Source organism: Mustela nivalis, assembly GCF_964662115.1.
Source record: "Mustela nivalis genome assembly, chromosome: X".
Taxonomy (NCBI): domain Eukaryota; kingdom Metazoa; phylum Chordata; class Mammalia; order Carnivora; family Mustelidae; genus Mustela; species Mustela nivalis.
Genome location: NC_139040.1, coordinates 2,455,225 through 2,475,847, shown reverse-complemented (window position 1 = coordinate 2,475,847; position 20,623 = coordinate 2,455,225). Strand labels below are relative to the sequence as shown.

Genomic DNA, 20,623 nt, shown 5'->3' with positions numbered 1-20,623 from the left:
CCCAGTGTTCATAGCAGCAATGACCACAGTTGCCTAACTGTGGAAAGAACCAAGATGTCCTTCAAGAGACAAACGGATAAAGAAGATATGATCCATATATACTTGGATTATTATGCTTCCATCAGAAAGGATGAATACCCAACTTTTGGATCAACATGGATGGGACTGGAAGAGATTATGCTGAATGAAATAAGTCATGCAGAAAGAGTCAATTATCATACGGTTTCACTTATTTGTGGAGCATAAGGAATAACACAGAGGACATGGGGAGATGGAGAGGAGAAGGGAGTTGGGGGAAATTGGAGGGGGGGACAAACAATGAGAGACTGTGAACTCTGAGAAACAATCTGAGGGTTTTGGAGGGGAGGGGGGTGGTAGGTTGTGTGAGCCTGGTGGTGGGTATTATGGAGGGCATGTATTGTATGGATCACTGGGTGTGGTGTATAAACAATGAATTCTGGAATACTGAAAAGAAATTTTAAAAAATAAATTAAAATTTAAAAAAAAATGTGGTCTGAGGATATGCAGAAGAACACACTTGAGGAAGATTCGGTACATCTTATTAATAGAATTTCAAATGCACTTTCAAGCAATCCCAGCGTGTTAACATATGTGATTGGATACCTTGATCATTACTTTAAAACCCCATGAATGACAAGTAGAGATCATTGGTGTGAATCAGGCATGGGGATGGAATTGTGTAAAACAATAATCAGTCCTGTATTGGTTCACTATATTTTATTCCCTATCCTAATATGCCATTGAAAACCTTCCAGGGTAGACAATGTTGAAATATTGCCAAGGCAAAAGGTTAAAGTGTCCTTCACTGAGAAGATGCTGACACAGGACACAACATCAATGAACCTTGAGCACATTATGATAAAGGAAAAAAAAAAACAGTAAAAGAAGACAACTATTGCATGAGGTCATTTACATGAATTTTCTAGAGTACCCAATCTCCTAGAGACAGGAGGTAGAATAGTGCTTTCTAGGAGTTGGGTGGTATGGGAAATGGGGATTATTCTGTGGGTACAGAGTCTCACCATAGCAAAATGAAAATGTTCTGGACATTGGTTGCACCACAATGCCAGTATACTTAATACTGCTGGACTGTATATTTAAGATGATGAAAATGGTTAATTTTATGTTATTTGTATTTACTGTCTGTAAACAGTTTAAATCCTGAAAAACCCTGCAAGCAAGAATAATGGAATTTTTATTTTAAAATCTTGATTAGATTAATCAATAAGAATATACATCTCCATTATTTTCTGAGTCTTAAAAGCAATGCTTTCCATGTCAGACTGTTTTTGGTATGTCTAACATGTAAGCCCTGATAGGGAAGAGATCTAGAAGCAGCTCTCTAGGTGGGATGGGACTGGAAGAGATTATGCTGAGTGAAATAAGTCAATTATCTTGAGAGAGTCAATTATTATATGGTTTCCTCATCATTAGAATGAGAGACCAGATCATTCTGATCTTAATTCAAACACTGACTGCCTTGGATACCAGAAGTGTGTAGACAAACCCAGGAAGCCAAGGAAAAGAAATGTTTGTTTTTTAAGACTTTCTTTTTAACAGAGAGTTGAAAATCTGAGTGATGTTCCTGTTTTGTTTTCCAGGACACAATAACATGAAAGTACATGGTGTGCTCTGTTTTAACCTTGCACATGACCTGTGGCACCACGGACTACAGAGAATGGTCAGAAACTGACTGCAGATTAAAATGAACCACAACTTTCCTTTCCTTTTTGTCTTTTGATCTATAAACAACAAGACAATTATTGAAAACTCAATCACATTTTCACTTCAATAAAATATATGCAAATAGAAAGTTTATGTTATCTGATCAAAATGGCCGCTTTAAAAGGTTAATAAGACAGGAAACAACAAGAGTTGGGGAGGATGTAGAGAAAGGGGAACCCTCTTACACTGTTGGTGGGAAGGCAATTTGGTGCAGCCACTTTGGAAAACAGTGTGGCAATTCCTCAAAAAAATAAAAATAGAGCTACCCTATGACCCTGCTATTACATTACTGGGTATTTACCCTAAAGATACAGATGTAGTGAAAAGAAAGGCCATATGTACCCTAATGTTCATAGCAGCAATGTCCACAATTGCCGAACTATGGAAAGAACCAAGATGCCATTCAACAGAGGAATGGATAAAGAAGATATGGTCTATATATACTATGGAGTATTGTGCCTCCATCAGAAAGGATGGATACCCAATTTTTGTAACAACATGGACAGCACTGGAGGAGATTATGCTGAGTGAAATAGAAAGAGTCAATTATCATGGTTTCACTTACTTGTGGAGCATAAAGAATAACATAGAGGACATTGGGTAAAGGAGAGAAGTGAGTTGGGGGAGATGAACCATAGAGACTGTGGACTCTGAGAAACAAACTGAGGGTTTTGGAGGGGAATGAGGTGGGGAGTTGGGAGGACCTAGTAGTGGGTATTAAGGGGGACACGTATTGCATGGAGCACTGGGTGTGGTACATAAAAAATGAATCTTGGAACACTGAAAAAATAAAATAAAATTTAAAAGTATAATAATTTCAGCAAACCGAGGGGGGAATAGGTGAATGTCTACTCTCACCACTGTTATTCAACATAGTAATGGATGTCCTAGCCTCAGCAATCAGACCACAAAAAGAAATTAAAACCTTACAAATTGGCAAAGAAGAAGTGAAATTTTCACTCTTCACAGACAACATGATACTCTATGTAGAAAACCGAAGACTGCACCAAAAAATTGCTAATAATGATACAGGACTTCAGCAAAGTAGCAGGATATAAAATCAATACACAGAAGTCAGTTGCATTTCTATACACTAACAATGAGACAGAAGAAAGAGAAATTAAGGAATAGATCCTATTTACAATTGCACTAAAAATGGCAAAATACCTGGAATAAACCTAATCAAGGAGGTAAAGGATCTGTACTCGGAAAACTATAGAACACTTACAAGAGAAATTGAGAAAGACACAAAGAAATGGAAAAACATTCTAAACTCATGGGTTGGAACAACAAATATTGTTAAAATATCTATGCTACTCAAAGCAATTTACACATTCAAAGCAATCCCTATCAAAATACCATCAGCATTTTTCATAGAGTTGGAATAATCCTAAAATTTGTATAGAAACAGAAAAGACCCTGAAAAGAACTTATCAAACTCAACATCCAAAAAACAACAACAAAAAAATCTGGTCAAGAAATGGCCAGAAGACATGAACAGACATTTTCCAAAGAAGACATACAACAACAGACACATGAAAAAATGCTCAACATCACTCAGCATCAGGGAAACACAAATCAAAACCACAATGAGATACTACCTCACACTAGTCAGAATGGCTAAATTTCACAACTTGAAACAACAAATATTGGTGAGGTTGCAGAGACAGGGGGACCCTCTTACACTGTTGGTGGGAGTGCAACTGGTACAGCCATTCTGGAAAACAGTGTGAAGGTTCCTCAAAAAGTTAAAAATAGAGCTACCCAATGATCCAGCATTTGCACTGCTACGTGTTTATCCAAAGGAAACAAACATAGTGGTTCAAAGGAGCGCACACACCCTAATGATTATAACAACAATGTCCACAATAACCAAACTATGGAAAGAACCCAGATGTTCCAATGTTTATAGCAGCAATGGCCACAGTCGCCAAACTATGGAAAGAACCAATATGCCCTTCAACAGACAAATGGATAAGGAAGATGTGGTCCATATACACTATGGAGTATTATGCCTCCATCAGAAAAAGGATGAATACCCAGCTTTTGTAGCAACATGGACAGGACTGGAAGAGATTATGCTGAGTAAAATAAGTCAAGCAGAGAGAGTCAATTATCATATGGTTTCACTTATTTGTGGAGCATAACAAATAGCATGGAGGACATGGGGAGTTAGAGAGAAGGGAGTTGGGGTAAATTGGAAAGGGAGGTGAACCATGAGATACTATGGACTCTGAAAAACAATCTGAGGGTTTTGAAGGGGTGGAGGTTGGGAGGTTGGGGTACCAGGCGGTGGGTATTATAGAGGGCACAGATTGCATGGAGCACTGGGTGTGGTGCAAAAATAATGAATACTGTTATGCTGAAAATAAATTAAAAAAAAAAAAGAACCCAGATGTCCATCAACAGATGAATGGATAAGAAAGAAGTATCACACACACACACACACACACACACACACACACACATGCACTGGAATATTACTCAGCCCAAAGAATGAAATAATGCCATTTGTAATGGCATGGGTGGAACTAGAGTGTATACTGCTAAAATAGGTATATCAGTCAGAGAAAGAAAAATACTATATGATTCACTCATATGTAGAATTTAAGAAACAAAACAGATGAATATAGGGAAAGGGAAGTGAAAATAAGAGGCAGAGAGGGAGACAAACGATAAGAGACTCTTTTTTTTTAAGATTTTATTTATTTATTTGACAGAGATCACAAGTAGGCAGAGAGGCAAGCAGAGAGATAGGAGGAAGCAGGCTCCCTTCTGAGCAGAGAGCCCAATGTGGGGCTCGATCCCAGGACCCTGGGATCATGACCTGAGCCAAAGGCAGAGGCTTTAACCCACTGAGCCACGCAGGTGCCCCCATAAGAGACTCTTAACTATAGGAAATTAACTGAGGGCTGCTAGAGGGGAGGTGGGCAGGAAGATGGGGTAATTGAGGGATGGGCATTAAAGAGGGTACTTGAAGTAATGAACACTGGGTGTTGCATGCAACTGATGAATCCGTGAAATCTACCTCTGAAACTAATAATACAGTATATGTTAATTAAATTCAATTTAAATAAAAATTAAAAAAAGAAAAGCAAGAAGAAAAGGCCTCTTAACTCTACCCATAGAGTCAGCTGTGTATCCTATAGCCTCTTGGGTTTCTTTAATATCTTGGTCCCTCATGTACCATACTTATATATTTGCTATTTAAATGAATATTAAAACTGAAAAAGTCCATACAATTTCAAGAGAAAGACCCTAAAGAAACACCTTTGTAAAAACTATGTAGTCATCAAGGCTGATGAGCAAATCAAATTTTAAGCCCTGTCAGGAATCAGCTACTTAGCTAATACGTATTAACAAACTATCTGAAATTTTATCCTGGTAAGCTCTGAGACTGAACCCAAGGCTCAGTAATCTTCTCACCACACTGGGCAAGCAGTGATTCATGGGAGAAACAAGATACCTCATTTATGGTTATTAGAAAATAACCATATACCTTGGCACAGCCATAGCAGTGTGCCAATGGATGAATGGAGAGAACTCTACTGCAACATAAGTGTTTCTGTATCATAACTCAGTAGAATTTTCTAGAATCCTAGTTTCTAGAGCTTAATTAGAATAGTCATCTTGTGAAGAGCTCCTGGCTAGTTATCTGGTAGAACACCCAATCAAACATTTACACTTCATGGATGGACAATGAGTTTTGGCATTTTAAGAGATGTAGTCCTACCACTGAGTGCTTTTTTTTTCTCAAGACTCTTCTAGAAAGTATTTTGTGACTGCCCCAAACTCACTTTCTTTGAGTACTTCTAAAATTCTGGGACACTTCTTTGACAACACATGTTTGTCTGTACTACCAAAGCAGGTTAGTACTGCTGGTTGAGAATAGGGATCATTAGTAATCTGTTTCTATCCCCTCAACCCTGAATATAATACCTGGCACAGAGTAATCCCCTAGTACCTGTGTGAGGAGTGAAACTGCTCTGAACAGCCTGCAACCCATGTAATACTGCAATACATGTGTTCCCATCAGAGTGAAGAATGCACTTTTCTTAGAATAGCTATATAATCATTGTATTAGTTCTTATTCTTTTCTTTTCTCCAACATTAACAACTGTCTATTCTGTGCCATTCAGAGTAAGGTCCTAGGGATACAAAAATCAAATCATTTCAGACTACAGCCTTCAAAACAAGCATTCATTTTCCTCAGGAGACAATTAGAATTAATCATACATCATGTACCCACTGAACTTAGACAGTACCACAAAGGGGAAGCTTTTTGTTAATTCACTGTCAGTTGGGCTTAATCATGTTCCAGAAAGTACGTTAGTGAATATGACCCAGTCACTCATTTTTTTCTTACAATCGCTTTCTCCCTAACTCTTCTAACTCTCCAACTCTGCTTTTCTATGGCCAGCAGATTCATATTTTCAACCTCTTCTTCAAATGCACAGCCTCTTTTGATCTTAAAACCTGACTGTCAGGGCACCTGGGTGGCTCAAGGGTTAAAGCCTCTGCCTTCGGCTCAGGTCTTGATCCCAGGGTCCTGGGATCGAGCCCTGCAAAGGGCTCTCTGCTCAGCGGGGAGCCTGCTTCCTCCTCACCCTCTGTCGGCCTCTCTGCCTACTTGTGATCTCTGTCTGTCAAATAAATAAAATCTTAAAAAAAAAAAACCTGACTCTCACACTGAGTGTACTAGTTTATGTTCTCAAAATGTGGTTATCATTCAAAATCAAGAACTCAGGAGATCAAGGTACATATTTTCTTTGATCTCTAGTATTCCTTAGACCATTACACTATTATAGTCTTTTTTAAAAAAAAGATTTTATTTATTTGACACAGAGAGAGAGAGATATCAAGCAGGCAGAGAGGCAGGTGGCGGGCAGGGGGGTGGAAGCAGGTCCCTGCCGAGCAGGGAGTCCGATGTTGGGCTCGATCCCAGGAACCTGAGACCATGACAGGTGCCGAAGGCAGAGGATTAACCCACTGAGTCACCCAGGTGCCCCTACACTATCATAGTCTGATGCTAATCTGTGCTTCTGTGAGATTTCTACCATCTGGTAATACCCCTCTTCACTCTTTCTCATAGGTATTGTCTATAGAATACTTCCATCAACCCAAATGTTCCTTTGAGATGATTCCAGCGCCTCCTTGGCCCCAGGTAACCACTCCTCTGCTTTCTTTCTGTGTGGTTAGATCTTTTTCCCCCTAAAGTTTCATACATATCATACAGTGTGTACTCATTAGTCTTTGGCTTTCCTCACCCAGCATTTATTCAGGTTCATTCATGTTGCTGCATCTATCTTTTTTTTTTAAGATTTTACTTATTAATTTGACAGAGAGAGAGAGAGATCACAAGTAGGCAGAGAGGGAAGCAGAGAGAGAGAGGGAAGCAGGCTCCCTGCTGAGCAGAGAGCCCGATGCGGGACTTGATCCCAGGACCCTGAGATCATGATCTGAGCCGAAGGCAGCGGCTTAGCCCACTGAGCTACCCAGGCACCCTGCTGCATCTATCTTTAGTTCATTCCTCTTAACTTCAGAGTAGCATTCCACTGCATTGACATAATTTGTTTATCCATTCACCTATTAATGGACATCTGGACTATTTCCAGGGTTCAACTATTATGAATAAAGCTGCTGGGAAGATTTATGTGTAAGTCTTTTTGTGAGTACATGTTTTCATTTTTCTTAGTAAACACCTAGGATGGAACTTCATGATTATATTATAAGCATGCGTTTAACTACAGGAGACTACCGGGTTTCTAAAGGGTTTATACCATTTAACATTCCCATTAGATGTATGAGTTTCAGTCAGCATGAACCTTTGACTTATGAAAAATTAAATATTAATTGGTACCTTTACACATTTCCCTGACAAAGTCCTTAGAACATTTTATTTCCATTTCAACTTATATACACTACATTATGGTCTAACCTTTCACTCTAGATGTATTGTATGCCCAATAAGCCAGTGTTGATATTTTATAGATTCCATAGTCATTTAGCCTTCCCCATATATTAATTATTTTCACTTTTAAAATGCATTTTAGGGGCACCTGGGTGGCTCAGTGGGTTAAAGCCTCTGCCTTTGGCTCAGGTCATGATCCCAAGATCCTGGGATCGAGTCCCGCATCTGGCTCTCTGCTTGCCGGGAGCCTGCCTCCCCCCGCCCCACCTGCCTCTCTGCCTACTTGTGATCTCTAGCTGTCAAATAAATTAAAATCTTAAAAAAAATAAATTCTTAAATTCAGATAAAAAAAATAAATTTTACACAGAGCCCAGGCCAAAACATACATTATTCCTTATTGTTTCCTTGCCCTGATTAGTGCACTTATCTGGTGATCTTTCTAATGCATAATCTTTCAATGGTATTCGATTTATGGGATGAATCTTTGTATTCAATTCCTATAGTTTATGTAAAAAATTACCATAAATTTAGTGACTTAAAACAACACAAATATTTTTTCGTACACTTTTGAAGGCCAGAAATCTGGCAATTTTATGGGCCCCTTCCTTTTCTTTCAAAGCCAACAGCATAGCATCTTCAAATCTCTCCAGTTTCCTTCATCACACTGCCTTTTGCTCTGTAATCAAATATCTTTCTGCCTCCCTCATATAAGGATATTTGTGATTATATTTAGGGCCCAAACAGATAATCTCTCTGCGATAATCTCTCCATCTCAAAATCCTTCATAATCTCTCCATCTCCAAATCCTTCATTTAATACACATTTGCAATATCCCTTTTGCCATATAGGGTAACATTCACAGGTTCCAGAGATTAGGACATGGATATATTTGGGGGACTTAATACATTATTTAGTCTAAGACAGCCTTAGTTCTTTCTAATCCTAAACTTCATTCAGGCTCAAAGTCTTTCTTGTGTAACTTCAAAACTCAAAATCTTATTTACCAAAACTAGTAGTCCATCTTCCAGCTATAACAATAGGAGTTCAAGTAATTAACAGTCCAATTTTTAGTTCTCTCTTCCATTTGAGTTCCTGAATATTTCCTTTAATTTCTTATCAGCTCAAATATTTAAAAAGAATGTTTTCTATGTTTTATCTAGCTTTTCTTGGATTTTGTAATGGAAGACTTTTCAGAGTATGCAGTTTGTTAAATTTCTAAAAATTGTTGACCCCTATATAGATTTTGTCTCCTCCACTTCACTAGAACCACTCATGATCACTAACAACCAAGCGTATCACCACAGTCAACAGTTTCTATCTGCATCTTACCTAAAAACACAGAATTTACACCAGATGATTAGTCCCTGCTTCTTGAAACATTCTCCTCTTGACTTCCATGATATTATACCCTTCTAGGTTGTTTTTTTTTTCTTTTTTCCCCTCTTTACAGGTGACTCTTGGTCTTTCTCTACTGTGGTCTCTTCTACCTGGCCAAAATGCTGCTACTTTCTAAAACATCATTTACTATTTAACTACACAGTATAGCTTCAGGATATTGATAGGAAATATTGACCTTCTATGGGGGTATTCAGCATATCCATGTGTATGCTTCACAGACACTACTGCCATAGAGGCAGTTTAGTAGACTAAAAAGAGTGGATATTTGTCTCCTAAAAATTTTTACAGTGCAGAAAATGTTCTATATGTTTTAAGTCTCCCAGGGAAAAATGCTAATGATGTACAAATCTCTTTTTAGACACCAGTAACCTTCTTTTAATAAAAATTTCCCTGATTGTAGGTACTATTGAAAAATCCTTCAAACTTTGTGTAGCCTTTAAAGATAATTTGTACTTTAAAAAAAAATTAAAAGAGAAACAGCAATGTCAGGTAAGTATACAAAAAATGGATCATAAAAAAACATTTAAAAAAAAACACCAAATTCACTTCTCTGTTGTCGACTTAATTTCCCACTTGTCACTTTCTCTAGCTCTGCTCACTAATTTCCTCTTTTTAACTGAAGGCTCAGTCCCTCCCCAGTCCCTAAAGCAAACCTGACTGAGACAGGAAGCATTTTAGTAATCTTACTATTCCAACACTCTTCTATTCCCACTTTTTTGTTAAAAATTCTGTTCTTGAAGACACTTCTCCAGTAAAAACATACAAATGGCTATCAGACACATGAAAAAATGTTCATCATCAGTAGCCATCAGGGAGATTCAAATTAAAACCACATTGAGATACCACCTTATACCAGTTAGAATGGCTAAAATTAGAAAGACAGGAAACAACATGTGTTGGAGAGGTTGTGGAGAAAGGGGAACCCTCTTCCACTGTTGGTAGGAATGCAAGTTGGTGCAGCCACTTTGGAGAACAGTGTGGAGATTCCTTAAGAAATTAAAAATAGAGCTTCCCTATGACCCTGCTATTGCACTACTGGGTATTGACCCCAAAGATACAGATGTCGTGAAAAGAAGGGCCATTTGTACCCCAATGTTGATAACAGCAATGGCCATGGTCACCAAACTGTGGAAAGAACCAAGATGCCCTTCAACGGACGAATGGATAAGGAAGATGTGGTCCACATACACTATGGAGTATGATGCCTCCATCAGAAAGGACGAATACCCAACTTTTGTAGCAACATGGACGGGACTGGAAGAGATTATGCTGAGTGAAATAAGTCAAGCAGAGAGAGTCAATTATCATATGGTTTCACTTATTTGTGGAGCATAACAAATAGCATGGAGGACATGGGGAGTTAGAGAGGAGAAGGGAGTTGGGGGAAATTGGAAGGGGAGATGAACCATGAGAGACTATGGACTCTGAAAAACAATCTGAGGGGTTTGAAGGGGTGGGGGGTGGGAGGTTCGGGTACCAGGTGGTGGGTATTAGAGAGGGTACGGATTGTATGGAGCACTGGGTGTGGTACAAAAACAATGAATACTGTTACGCTGAAAAGAAATTAAAAAAAAAAAAAAAGACCTAAAAAAAAAAAAAGAATTCTGTTCTTGAAACACCAGGATCTGATGATTCAGTTACTAATGCTGGGCCCAGGCATTGCTCCCATTCACTTTCCTTATCCCTACTCTGACAGTACATCATAAGACTCTGCCAACGCCTTCATCTGCACATTCTCCATAAAACAACACTCACCAAAGACCGTACGGGCAGGGACAGACTCTCTGTTGAGCCAGAAAGACACTTGAGACAGAATGACAGTCATAATACATGGCAAGTAGGTCTGGATCACAAAGTAGCCAATTTTTCGCTTGAGATGGAAGTGAGTTGTCATGACGACATATTCTCCTGGAGAAAGAGTAAAATTAGGAAATATATAGCTGAGTTAACATTGTTAATTCAAGGTGGGCCCCAACTCAGTTCATCAAGATGTTTAACTTTATATTTAAAATAAGCCATTCCAGCACCTCCCAAGTTCACATAACCATATCTCTTTAATAATCATGAAGTAGTGCATTTTTATGCAAAAAATATATACTAACACTGTGCCAACACAGCTTGCTCAGAGCAATTTTGACAGATTCATTCAAATAGATCAGTGTCTTAAATAATAATAAGTAACAGTCTCTTCTACAGCATTTGCATGTGATTGGCACTCTTCTAGCACTTTAACATTTCACATCTTAAATACTTAATGTTTATAACAATGTTATAAGGTGTATATTATTGTTATCCTCATTTTATGGCCCAATAAACTGAGGCAAAGAGAGATTGAGAAATTATACAAGGTTATCCAGCTACTAAGCAGTGGAGCCTGAATTTGAGGCCATATGGGTTAGTTCCACAGCTTGTGCTTTTTAACCATAATGCTCTGCTAAATGAATGGACTTAGAGTTAGAACCAAAAGTTCATATAGCAGAATGTGGGCTGGCCTATATCACTCCACTCCAAAGTAGGAGTGAACTCTTACTGAGCTCTTGATTTATGCCAAACAACTTTGAGTGTTTTGTCTCTGTCCTTCCTCTCTCCCTCTCTCTTTTGCTCAAATAAATAAATAAATAAATAAATAAAAGAAATATCTAAAAAATAAATATCTTCTGCCTAGGCTTCTTACTTGTAGGTTGAATTGTGTCTCCCAAAAAGATATGGTGAAGTTTTAACCCTGAGTACTTCAGAATGTGACCTTCTTTAGAAAAAAAGGTTGTTGCAGGTATAATTAGTTAAGATGAAGTCATACTGGAGTAGGCTGGTCCTTAATCCACTATGACTGATGTTTGTATAAAAAGAAGACAAATACACACAGAAAGATATATGATCACGTGGAATATGTAATATACAAAATATATAATAAATGTTATTCATAAATTAATTATATTTTGTAGATCTGAGAGACAAAGCAAGTGGACTATTCAAAAACTTAACAAATCAAGCATTCATTTTAAATCACTGAATATATTTTCTTCAATCTTCTTTTCTAGCCTTCTCTCTTTCAATATCTGTCTTCCTATCTCATTTCCAAAGAAGCAAAGAGCATGCCTAAAATGAGAAGCTGGTGAAATAGTCCATCTGTGGCTCTGGTATTCCATTACAAATACATGGATTAGCAATATTTATAGACAATAATACTTTTTTGAAAATCCCAGAACCAGGGAACAAAACTAAAGTACCCTCTTTGAACACAAAATCCAAGAAAAGTCACATTAAAAAGGTAAGAGAAGTGGCTTCAATTCACCACCTACTTCCCTCCCCTAAGCCAGCCCAATTGTAGCACCTAGAGGGTTCTGCTGGGTCTATGGTTTCTCTAGTGGGAAAAGACGAGCTTAAGGCAGATATCTGTTTTCCCACAGCATTCCAGAACATTCTCCCAGAAGCCCACTTCTGCCCTGCCTCCTGGGGAATACTGGGGAAATCAACAGTCTAGACCATTTCATGTCAATTAGGAACAAAGAAGGGGGAGTGGTGAAACTTCCAGCCACCTGTGCTTGGATCTTGGTGATGACACCATGTCCCTGCTAGCAAATTCACTGATCAGAGTCTAGCCAGCAGTTTGTCCCCACCTGTACAGGAAATCCAACCTCTCAAAGCAGCCTGAAGCTCTGGCAAACAGATGAGTACAGGCAGAGGTACTTCCCAACATCAGAGTTTGGACCAATAGCACAACTCCAGCAGAGACCTTACCCAATGGTGGTAGTCTAGACAAAAGTATCATACTCCTTGGTTTGCTGGTGCCCTCATCCACCAAAATGGTGACCTCCACAGGTCTGAGACACCCTGGCTGTGTTGCCTGGTGGTCATGATGATCCCCAACTACCAAACTGGAGATCTCCACAGGTCAAAACCCCTGGATGCACTGCTGAGAGGGAGATGGGGGTTGTGTGGCATTCCAACCACCAAAATGGTGACTTCCATGAGTTGAAACAGACCCATTGTAATACCTGGGGATCCCTACCTCCAAGCAGTAGAGCATGTCACAGTTAACCTGTGTTTCAAAACAGTGTGGCACCAAACTGCTGCAAATAGTTCATCCCCCATGCAAAAGAGGCTCCCTGTGGCCCTGCTGAACAGTGGAGCATGGACCATTGAATCATGATAGAAAACCCAGACAGATCAGTATGGTGCAAGGAGATATAATCAGTAATTAGCATCTCCCAACAAAGAAAAGCCAAGGACAAAATGGCTTCATGGTTAACCAAACATTTAAAGAAGCATAAATGCCAGTCCTCCTTAAACTCTTCCAAAAAATTGAAAAGGAGAAATTCTTCCAAACTCATTTTAGAAGGCTAACATTGTCCTGACATTAAAACCAGATAAAGACTTAGAATTAAAGAAAATTGAAGGTTGACTCTTAAACGATGCTGGTGTTAGTGGCACCAAAACTCCACACAATGGAAAATCTGCCTATAACTTCTGAATCCCCCAAAACTTAACAACTAATAACCTACTGTTAACAAGAAGCCTTACCAGTAATCGTGAATTAACACATATTTTATATAAGTATCATATACTGTATTCTTATAATGAAGTTAGGAAAAGAAAATATTATTAAGAAAATCATAAGGAAGAGAAAATATACTTATAGTACTGTATTTATTAATAGTGTAAGTTTACCTCATCTATTTATAAGACAAACCATCTTTTAAGGTATACATCAATATTGTCATATAATACAAAACACTATAAATTCTATACACATTACTGACACTAGACATCAGAAATGAAAATATAAGAAAGAAATTAATATTTATTTACAAGTATTACAATTCATACATTAATACCAAAGAAGCAGCAATATGAATGCTTTATGGTAGCCTATTATAATCAATTTAATTGCTTCATGGTGGCTTAGCCCATACACTGATGAATGAATTGTCACAAAATTTTTATGGCATACAATATTATAGTCATATTCATAATATGGTATTGGAAACATTGTTACTTAAAAAAAAAACACTTGCCTTTGATGACAGGCTGATATGCATTGCCTCCAATTAGAAGAGAAAATTACTGTATGGTAATATAATTCTTTGAAAGCAAAGTTATAAAACAGAAAAATAATACATTATTCATTTTATATTAAATATCACTGACTTTATGCCTATGTAAGGATCAGCTATCCACTTCCATACAAGTCTTACACATTATGTTCTTCATAATGAATATTTAGATGATGATGATGACACAAAAATGTCTCATACAATTATTGCTGTACAGTTATTAGATAGTCACATAAGGACACAAACATGAAGTAGATAGCAAGTTTATTAACTGTATGCCATGATGATTATTTGCTATTCATTAAGTAGAATTGAATCATCATAAAGGTCTTCATCGTCCTTGACTTCTGGTAGAGTAGGTGGAAGAGGAGGAGGAGGAATTGGTTTTGCTATCTCAGGGGTGGCAGAGATAGAGGTAGTGGAGGAGATAGAAGGGGAGGTAGGACAGGCAGGCACACTCAGCATAATTTTACAGAAATACATTGTAATTTCTGTCTGACTTGTTTACTCATTTCTCTAAAACTATATGGTTTCTATATGGTACTCATCCTTCTTCCATCATTTGCTTTAGTTTCAGTGCCCATACCATAGAAGGGTCCATGTCATAAAAAATGTCAAAAGCAGTCTTGAATAATTGGAATCCTTCTTCCATATTGTATAATGTCAACTTGTTTTCTGTCACTACTTCTCCATCTTCTTCCTCATTGTCTGGCCCTGGTTCAGAAGCACTCATCTCCAACAAGTTGCTTTCTGTTAATTCCTCTGATGTGGTGTCTATTAGCTCTTGAATTCTCCAAGATCGATGTCTTGAAACCCCTCCATTCCCACTTTTTTTTCCATATCAAAATCTCTTTATTTCTTTGATTCTACATAAATCATGTTAAGTCATGAGCAACATTTGGACACAGTTTTCTCCAACAGGAATTTATTGTTTCAGACTTGATGGATTCCATGGCTTGTTCTGTAACAATGATGGCATCTTCAGTGTTATAATTCTTCCAGATTTTCATGTTCTCTATATTGGGGTTTTCCTACATAGGGTTGATGATATTTTACATAGAGTACCATGTATAATGAAACCTAAAGGTCCTTGTGAGACTATGGACTCTGAAAAACAATCTGAGGGGTTTGAAGTGGTAAGGGGATGGGAGGTTGGGTACCAGGTGGTGGGTATTATAGAGGGCACGGATTGCATGGAGCAATAATATATAAAATAATAAATAATATAAATATAAATAATATAAATATATATATAATATATATAATATATATTTATATATTATATAAATAGAAATATATAAATAGAAATAAAATAATATATAAAATAATAAATACTGTTATGCTGAAAATAAATAAAAATAAATAAAAAAAGAAAAAATGGGAAAAAAAAGGTCCTTGTGACCTCCTGATGCAGAGGCTGAATTAGTGTTGCTGTGTTTAGGAGCAAGTAGACCACTTCAGTGCTGCTGGTGTTGAACTTATGGGTTTCTGGGCTATCAGGTGTATTACCCAATATCAAAAGAACTTTAAAAAGCAGTTCTTTACTGACAAAGTACTTCCTGACTTCAGGGACAAAGCAGTGATGGAATCAATCCAGAAAAAGTGTTTGCATTGTCTGGACCTTCTTGTTGTATAGCAAAAGAACTGGCAGCTGGTGTTTATCTTTTCCCTTCAAGATTGGAGGGTTAACAGCTTTATATATAAGGGCAATCCTGATCATAAACCTGACTAAATTTACACAAAACAGTAGAATTAATCTGTCTCTCCCTTCCTTAAGTCCTGGTATTCACTTTTATTCCTTACTAGTACAAGTCTTGTGGCATTTTTTCCCAGTATAGGGCATTTTCATTGCATTAGAAACATATTCAGACAAATATCTTTTTTCCTTAATGATTTTTTTAATTAATTTTTTTATTTTTTTATAAACATGTATTTTTATCCCCAGGGGTACAGGTCTGTGAATTGCCAGGTTTACACACTTCACAGCACTCACCAAAGCACATACCCTCCCCAATGTCCATAACCCCACTCCCCCTTCTCCCAGCCCCCCTCCCCCCAGCAACCCACAGTTTGTTTTGTAAGATTAAGAGTCTCTTATGGTTTGTCTCCCTCCCAATCCCATCTTGTTTCATTGATTCTTCTTCTACCCACTTAAGCCCCCATGTTGCATCACCACTTCCTCATATCAGGGAGATCATATGATAGTTGTCTTTCTCTGCTTGACTTATTTCGCTAAGCATGATATGCTCTAGTTCCATCCATGTTGTCGCAAATGGCAAGATTTCATTTCTTTTGATGGCTGCATAGTATTCCATTGTGTATATATACCACAACTTCGTTACCCATTCATCTGTTGATGGACATCTAGGTTCTTTCCATAGTTTGGCTATTGTGGACATTGCTGCTATAAACATTCGGGTGCATGTGCCCCTTTGGATCACTACATTTGCATCTTTAGGATAAATACCCAGTAATGCAAGCTTGTGCAGCCACTCTGGAAAACAGCATAGAGGTTCCTCAAAATGTTGAAAATAGAACTGCCCTATGACCCATCAAATGCACTCCTTAATGATTTTTTAATGGTGTTTTGGAACTCATCTGTTGCCTCATCATTGGCAAAAGCTGTTTTTCCTATTATTTTGAGATTTTTAAAACCAAAACTCTTTCTAAAATTATCAAACCATCCTTTGCTGGCATTAAGTTCCCCAACTTTGGATCCTTCACCTTCCTTTTACTTTAAATTGTCATATAATGACTTAACTTTTTATTGAATTAGAGTCTACAGATATACCTTTCTTATAGCACTTGTCTACTTACATAAAAGTTGCATTTTCAATGAGAAAAAGATATTTCACAAAAAGCACAAGGTTTTTGTACCTGCAGATGTGCTTGTAGTGATAACTTCATGAATTTCTTTTTCTTTTTTTTAATAATGGTCCTTATGCTGGACTTATTTACCTTGAAATGGTGGGAGACTTTAGCTGTAGATCTCAATCTATAGTACATATCAAGCAATTAAATTTTTTTGTAATATCATGGCTTTTCTCTGCCTCTTGGGAACAATCCAAGAATCACTAGTAGCACTTTGTATGGTTTCTATATTGTTATTCAAGTTTCATGGTATTACACCTAACATGATGAAAAATATGCAAGAACCATGAGAGATTACCTTTTGCTGTGATACACAATTTAGTGGAGAGATGAACTGCTCACAGGGAGATGATTAGCATCACATAGTGTTTTAAGTGGATATTCACAACACTTGATCTCACTACAAAAGCAACAGGAGGTGGCTATAAAATTCTTAAAGTAGTGTAGTATAAACTGGGGATAATTTTATTCAGTTATGATTTAATACTGCATCTTTACATTTGTTTATATATTTCTCAACTGCGAATGGTGCCATGGACTATCTGGATATATGTGCATAACTTTTGATAAATTTTAACTTTTTATAATAGATTTGTATATATTTTATGGTAGTGAATAAAAAAATAGACCAGTATCTGCATATATTTTATGCATTAATGACATGTCAAACTTATCCTAATTTTTAAAAAATATTTCTAGACTATGTGGTTCATCAGTGAGTTTCCTCAAATTGTTACAAATCTCCAAACACTTTTCCAATATATTTATTGAAAAAACCCACATATAAGTAGAATCAGGTAGTTCAGACTCCTTTGTTCAAAGGCAAGCTGTACAGGCCAATATCCCTGAAGAATACAGGCACAGAAATTCTCAACAAATACTGACAAGTCAAATTCAACAGCTCTTTAAAAGAATCAAATACCATGATCAAGTGGGATTTATCCCTGGGATGCAAGAATGGATCAACATTCCCAGTTCAAAAATGAGATATATCATATTAATAGAATGAAAGAAAAAAAAATCAAATGATCACTTCAGTAGATGCTGAAAAAATATTTAACAAAATTCAACATTCATTCATGATAGAAACTCTTAACAAACTGGGTATAGAAGAAATATACCTCAACATAAAAGAAGTCCATATATGACAAACTTACAACCAACATTGTACTCAATGGTGGGTTGAAAGCTTTTCCTCTAAAATCAGGAAGAAGACATAAGTATCCACACTCACCACTCCTTTTCAACATAATAATGAAAGTCCTTGCTGGATCGATAAGGTAAGAAAAATAAATAAAAGGCATCAGAATTGATGGATAAAAGACCTCAATGTGAGACAGGAATCCATCATAACCCTAGAGGAGAACATAGGCAGTAATCTCTTCGATATCAGCCACAGAAACTTCTTTCAAGATATGTCTCCAAAGGCAAAGGAAACAAAAGTGAAAATGAACTTCTGGGACTTCATCAAAATCAAAAGCTTCTGCACAGCAAAGGAAACAGTCAAGAAAACAAAGAGGCAACCCACGGAATGGGAGAAGATATTTGCAAATGACAGTACAGACAAAAGGCTGATATCCAGGATCTATAAAGAACTCCTTAAACTCAACACACACAAAACAGACAATCATATAAAAAAATGGGCAGAAGATATGAACAGACACTTCTTCAATGAAGACATACAAATGGCTATCAGACACATGAAAAAAATGTTCATCATCACTAGCCATCAGGGAGATTCAAATTAAAACCACATTGAGATATCACCTTACACCAGTGAGAATGGCCAAAATTAGCAAGACAGGAAACAACATGTGTTGGAGAAGATGTGGAGAAAGGGGAACCCTCTCCCACTGTTGGTGGGAATGCAAGTTGGTACAGCCACTTTGGAGAACAGTGTGGAGATTCCTCAAGAAATTAAAAATAGAACTTCCCTATGACCTTGCAATTTCACTCCTGGGTATTTACCCCAAAGATACAGATGTAGTGAAATGAAGGGCCATCTGTACCCCAATGTTTATAGCAGCAGTGGCCACGGTCGCCAAACTGGAAAGAACCAAGATGACCTTCAGTGGACGAATGGATAGATGTAGTCCATATACACTATGGAGTATTATGCCTCCATCAGAAAGGATGAATACCCAACTTTTGTAGCAACATGGACGGGAGTGGAAGAGATGATGCTGAGTGAAATAAGTCAAGCAGAGAGAGTCAATTATCATATGGTTTCACTTATTTGTGGAGCATAACAAATAACATGGAGGACAAGGGGAGATGGAGAGGAGAAGGGAGTTGAGGGAAATTGGAAGGGAGGTGAACCATGAGAGACTATGGACTCTGAAAAACAATCTGAGGGTTTTGAAGGGGCAGGGGGTGGGAGGTTGGGGTACCAGGTGGTGGGTATTTTAGAGGGCATGGACTGTATGGAGCACTGGGTATGGTACAAAAATAATGAATACTATTATGCTGAAAATAAAAAATAAATAAATAAAAGAATTGGAAGGGAAGAAGTAAAATTGTCTCTATTTGCAGATAACATAATTTTATATATAAAATCCTAAAGACTACACAAAAAAAAACCAAAAACCAAAAACAAAAAAACAAGACAAAACCCTGTTACAACGAATCAACAAATTCAGTAAAATTACAGGATACATAAAAATTAGTAGTGTTTATTTTTTAATTTATTTTTTATTTTTAAAAGATTTCATTTATTTATTTGAGAGACAGAGAGTGAACAAACGAAAGAGAGAGAGAGCACAAGCAGAGAGAGGTGCAGAGGGAAAGAGAGAAGCAGACTCTTCATTGAGCAGGGAGCCCAACAAGGGGTTCTATCCCAGGAATCCAGGATCATGATCTGAGCCAAAGGCAGACACTTAACTGATTGAACTATCCAGGCTACCCCAGTAGTGTTTCTATATACTAAAAACAAACTACCTGAAAAAGAAATTAAGAAAACAATTCTATTTATAATAGTATAAAAAATAAAATACTTAGGAAACGATATAACTAAGGAGATGAAATATCAGTATACTGAAAACTAAAAGACACTGATGAAATAAATTGAAGAAGACAAAAATAAAAGATATCCTGTGTTCATAAATTAGAAGAGTTGATAATGCAAAAATGTCCATATTACTCAAAAGGATATACAGTCAATGCAATACCCTATCAAAATTCCAATAGCATTTTTCACAGAAATAGGGAAAGCACCCCAAGAATGCATACTGAAGTACGAAAGACTCTGAAATCCAAAGCAGTTTTAAGAAAGATAAACAAAGATAGAGATATCACACTTCCTGATTCAAATTATATTACAAAGGTATAGTAATTAAAATAGCATGGTATTGGCATAAAAACAGACACATAGATCAATGGAACAAAATAAAGTACTCATGTATTTAAGGCAACTAACATTAGACAAGGATGCTAAGAATACAGACTGGAGAAAGAATAGTTTTTCAATAAGTGGTGGTGGGAAAACTGGATATCCACGTGCAAAAGAATGAAATTTGACCCCATCTTGCAAATGAACTCAAAATGAATTAAATACTTAATGTAAGACCTGATACCAAAAACACAGGCAACAAAAGCTAAAATAAACAAATGTGACTGCATCAAACAAAGCAAAACAAAACGTTTA

The 20,623-nt window shown here is 37.1% G+C and overlaps 1 protein-coding gene across 3 annotated transcripts in view; it reads right to left on the bottom strand.

The window, feature by feature from the left end:
* GABRA3 (gamma-aminobutyric acid type A receptor subunit alpha3) overlaps positions 1–20,623 on the bottom strand; it is a 387,573-nt gene that overhangs the window by 39,866 nt on the left and 327,084 nt on the right. For 2 of the 3 annotated variants that reach the window (XM_082716626.1, XM_082716627.1), the window contains exon 8: positions 10,811–10,963. The exons of the other annotated variant lie outside the window; for it this stretch is intronic. In XM_082716626.1, coding sequence (XP_082572752.1) covers positions 10,811–10,963 — 153 coding nt within the window. The remainder of the gene's footprint in view (positions 1–10,810; positions 10,964–20,623) is intronic. 3 annotated transcript variants of the gene reach the window in all.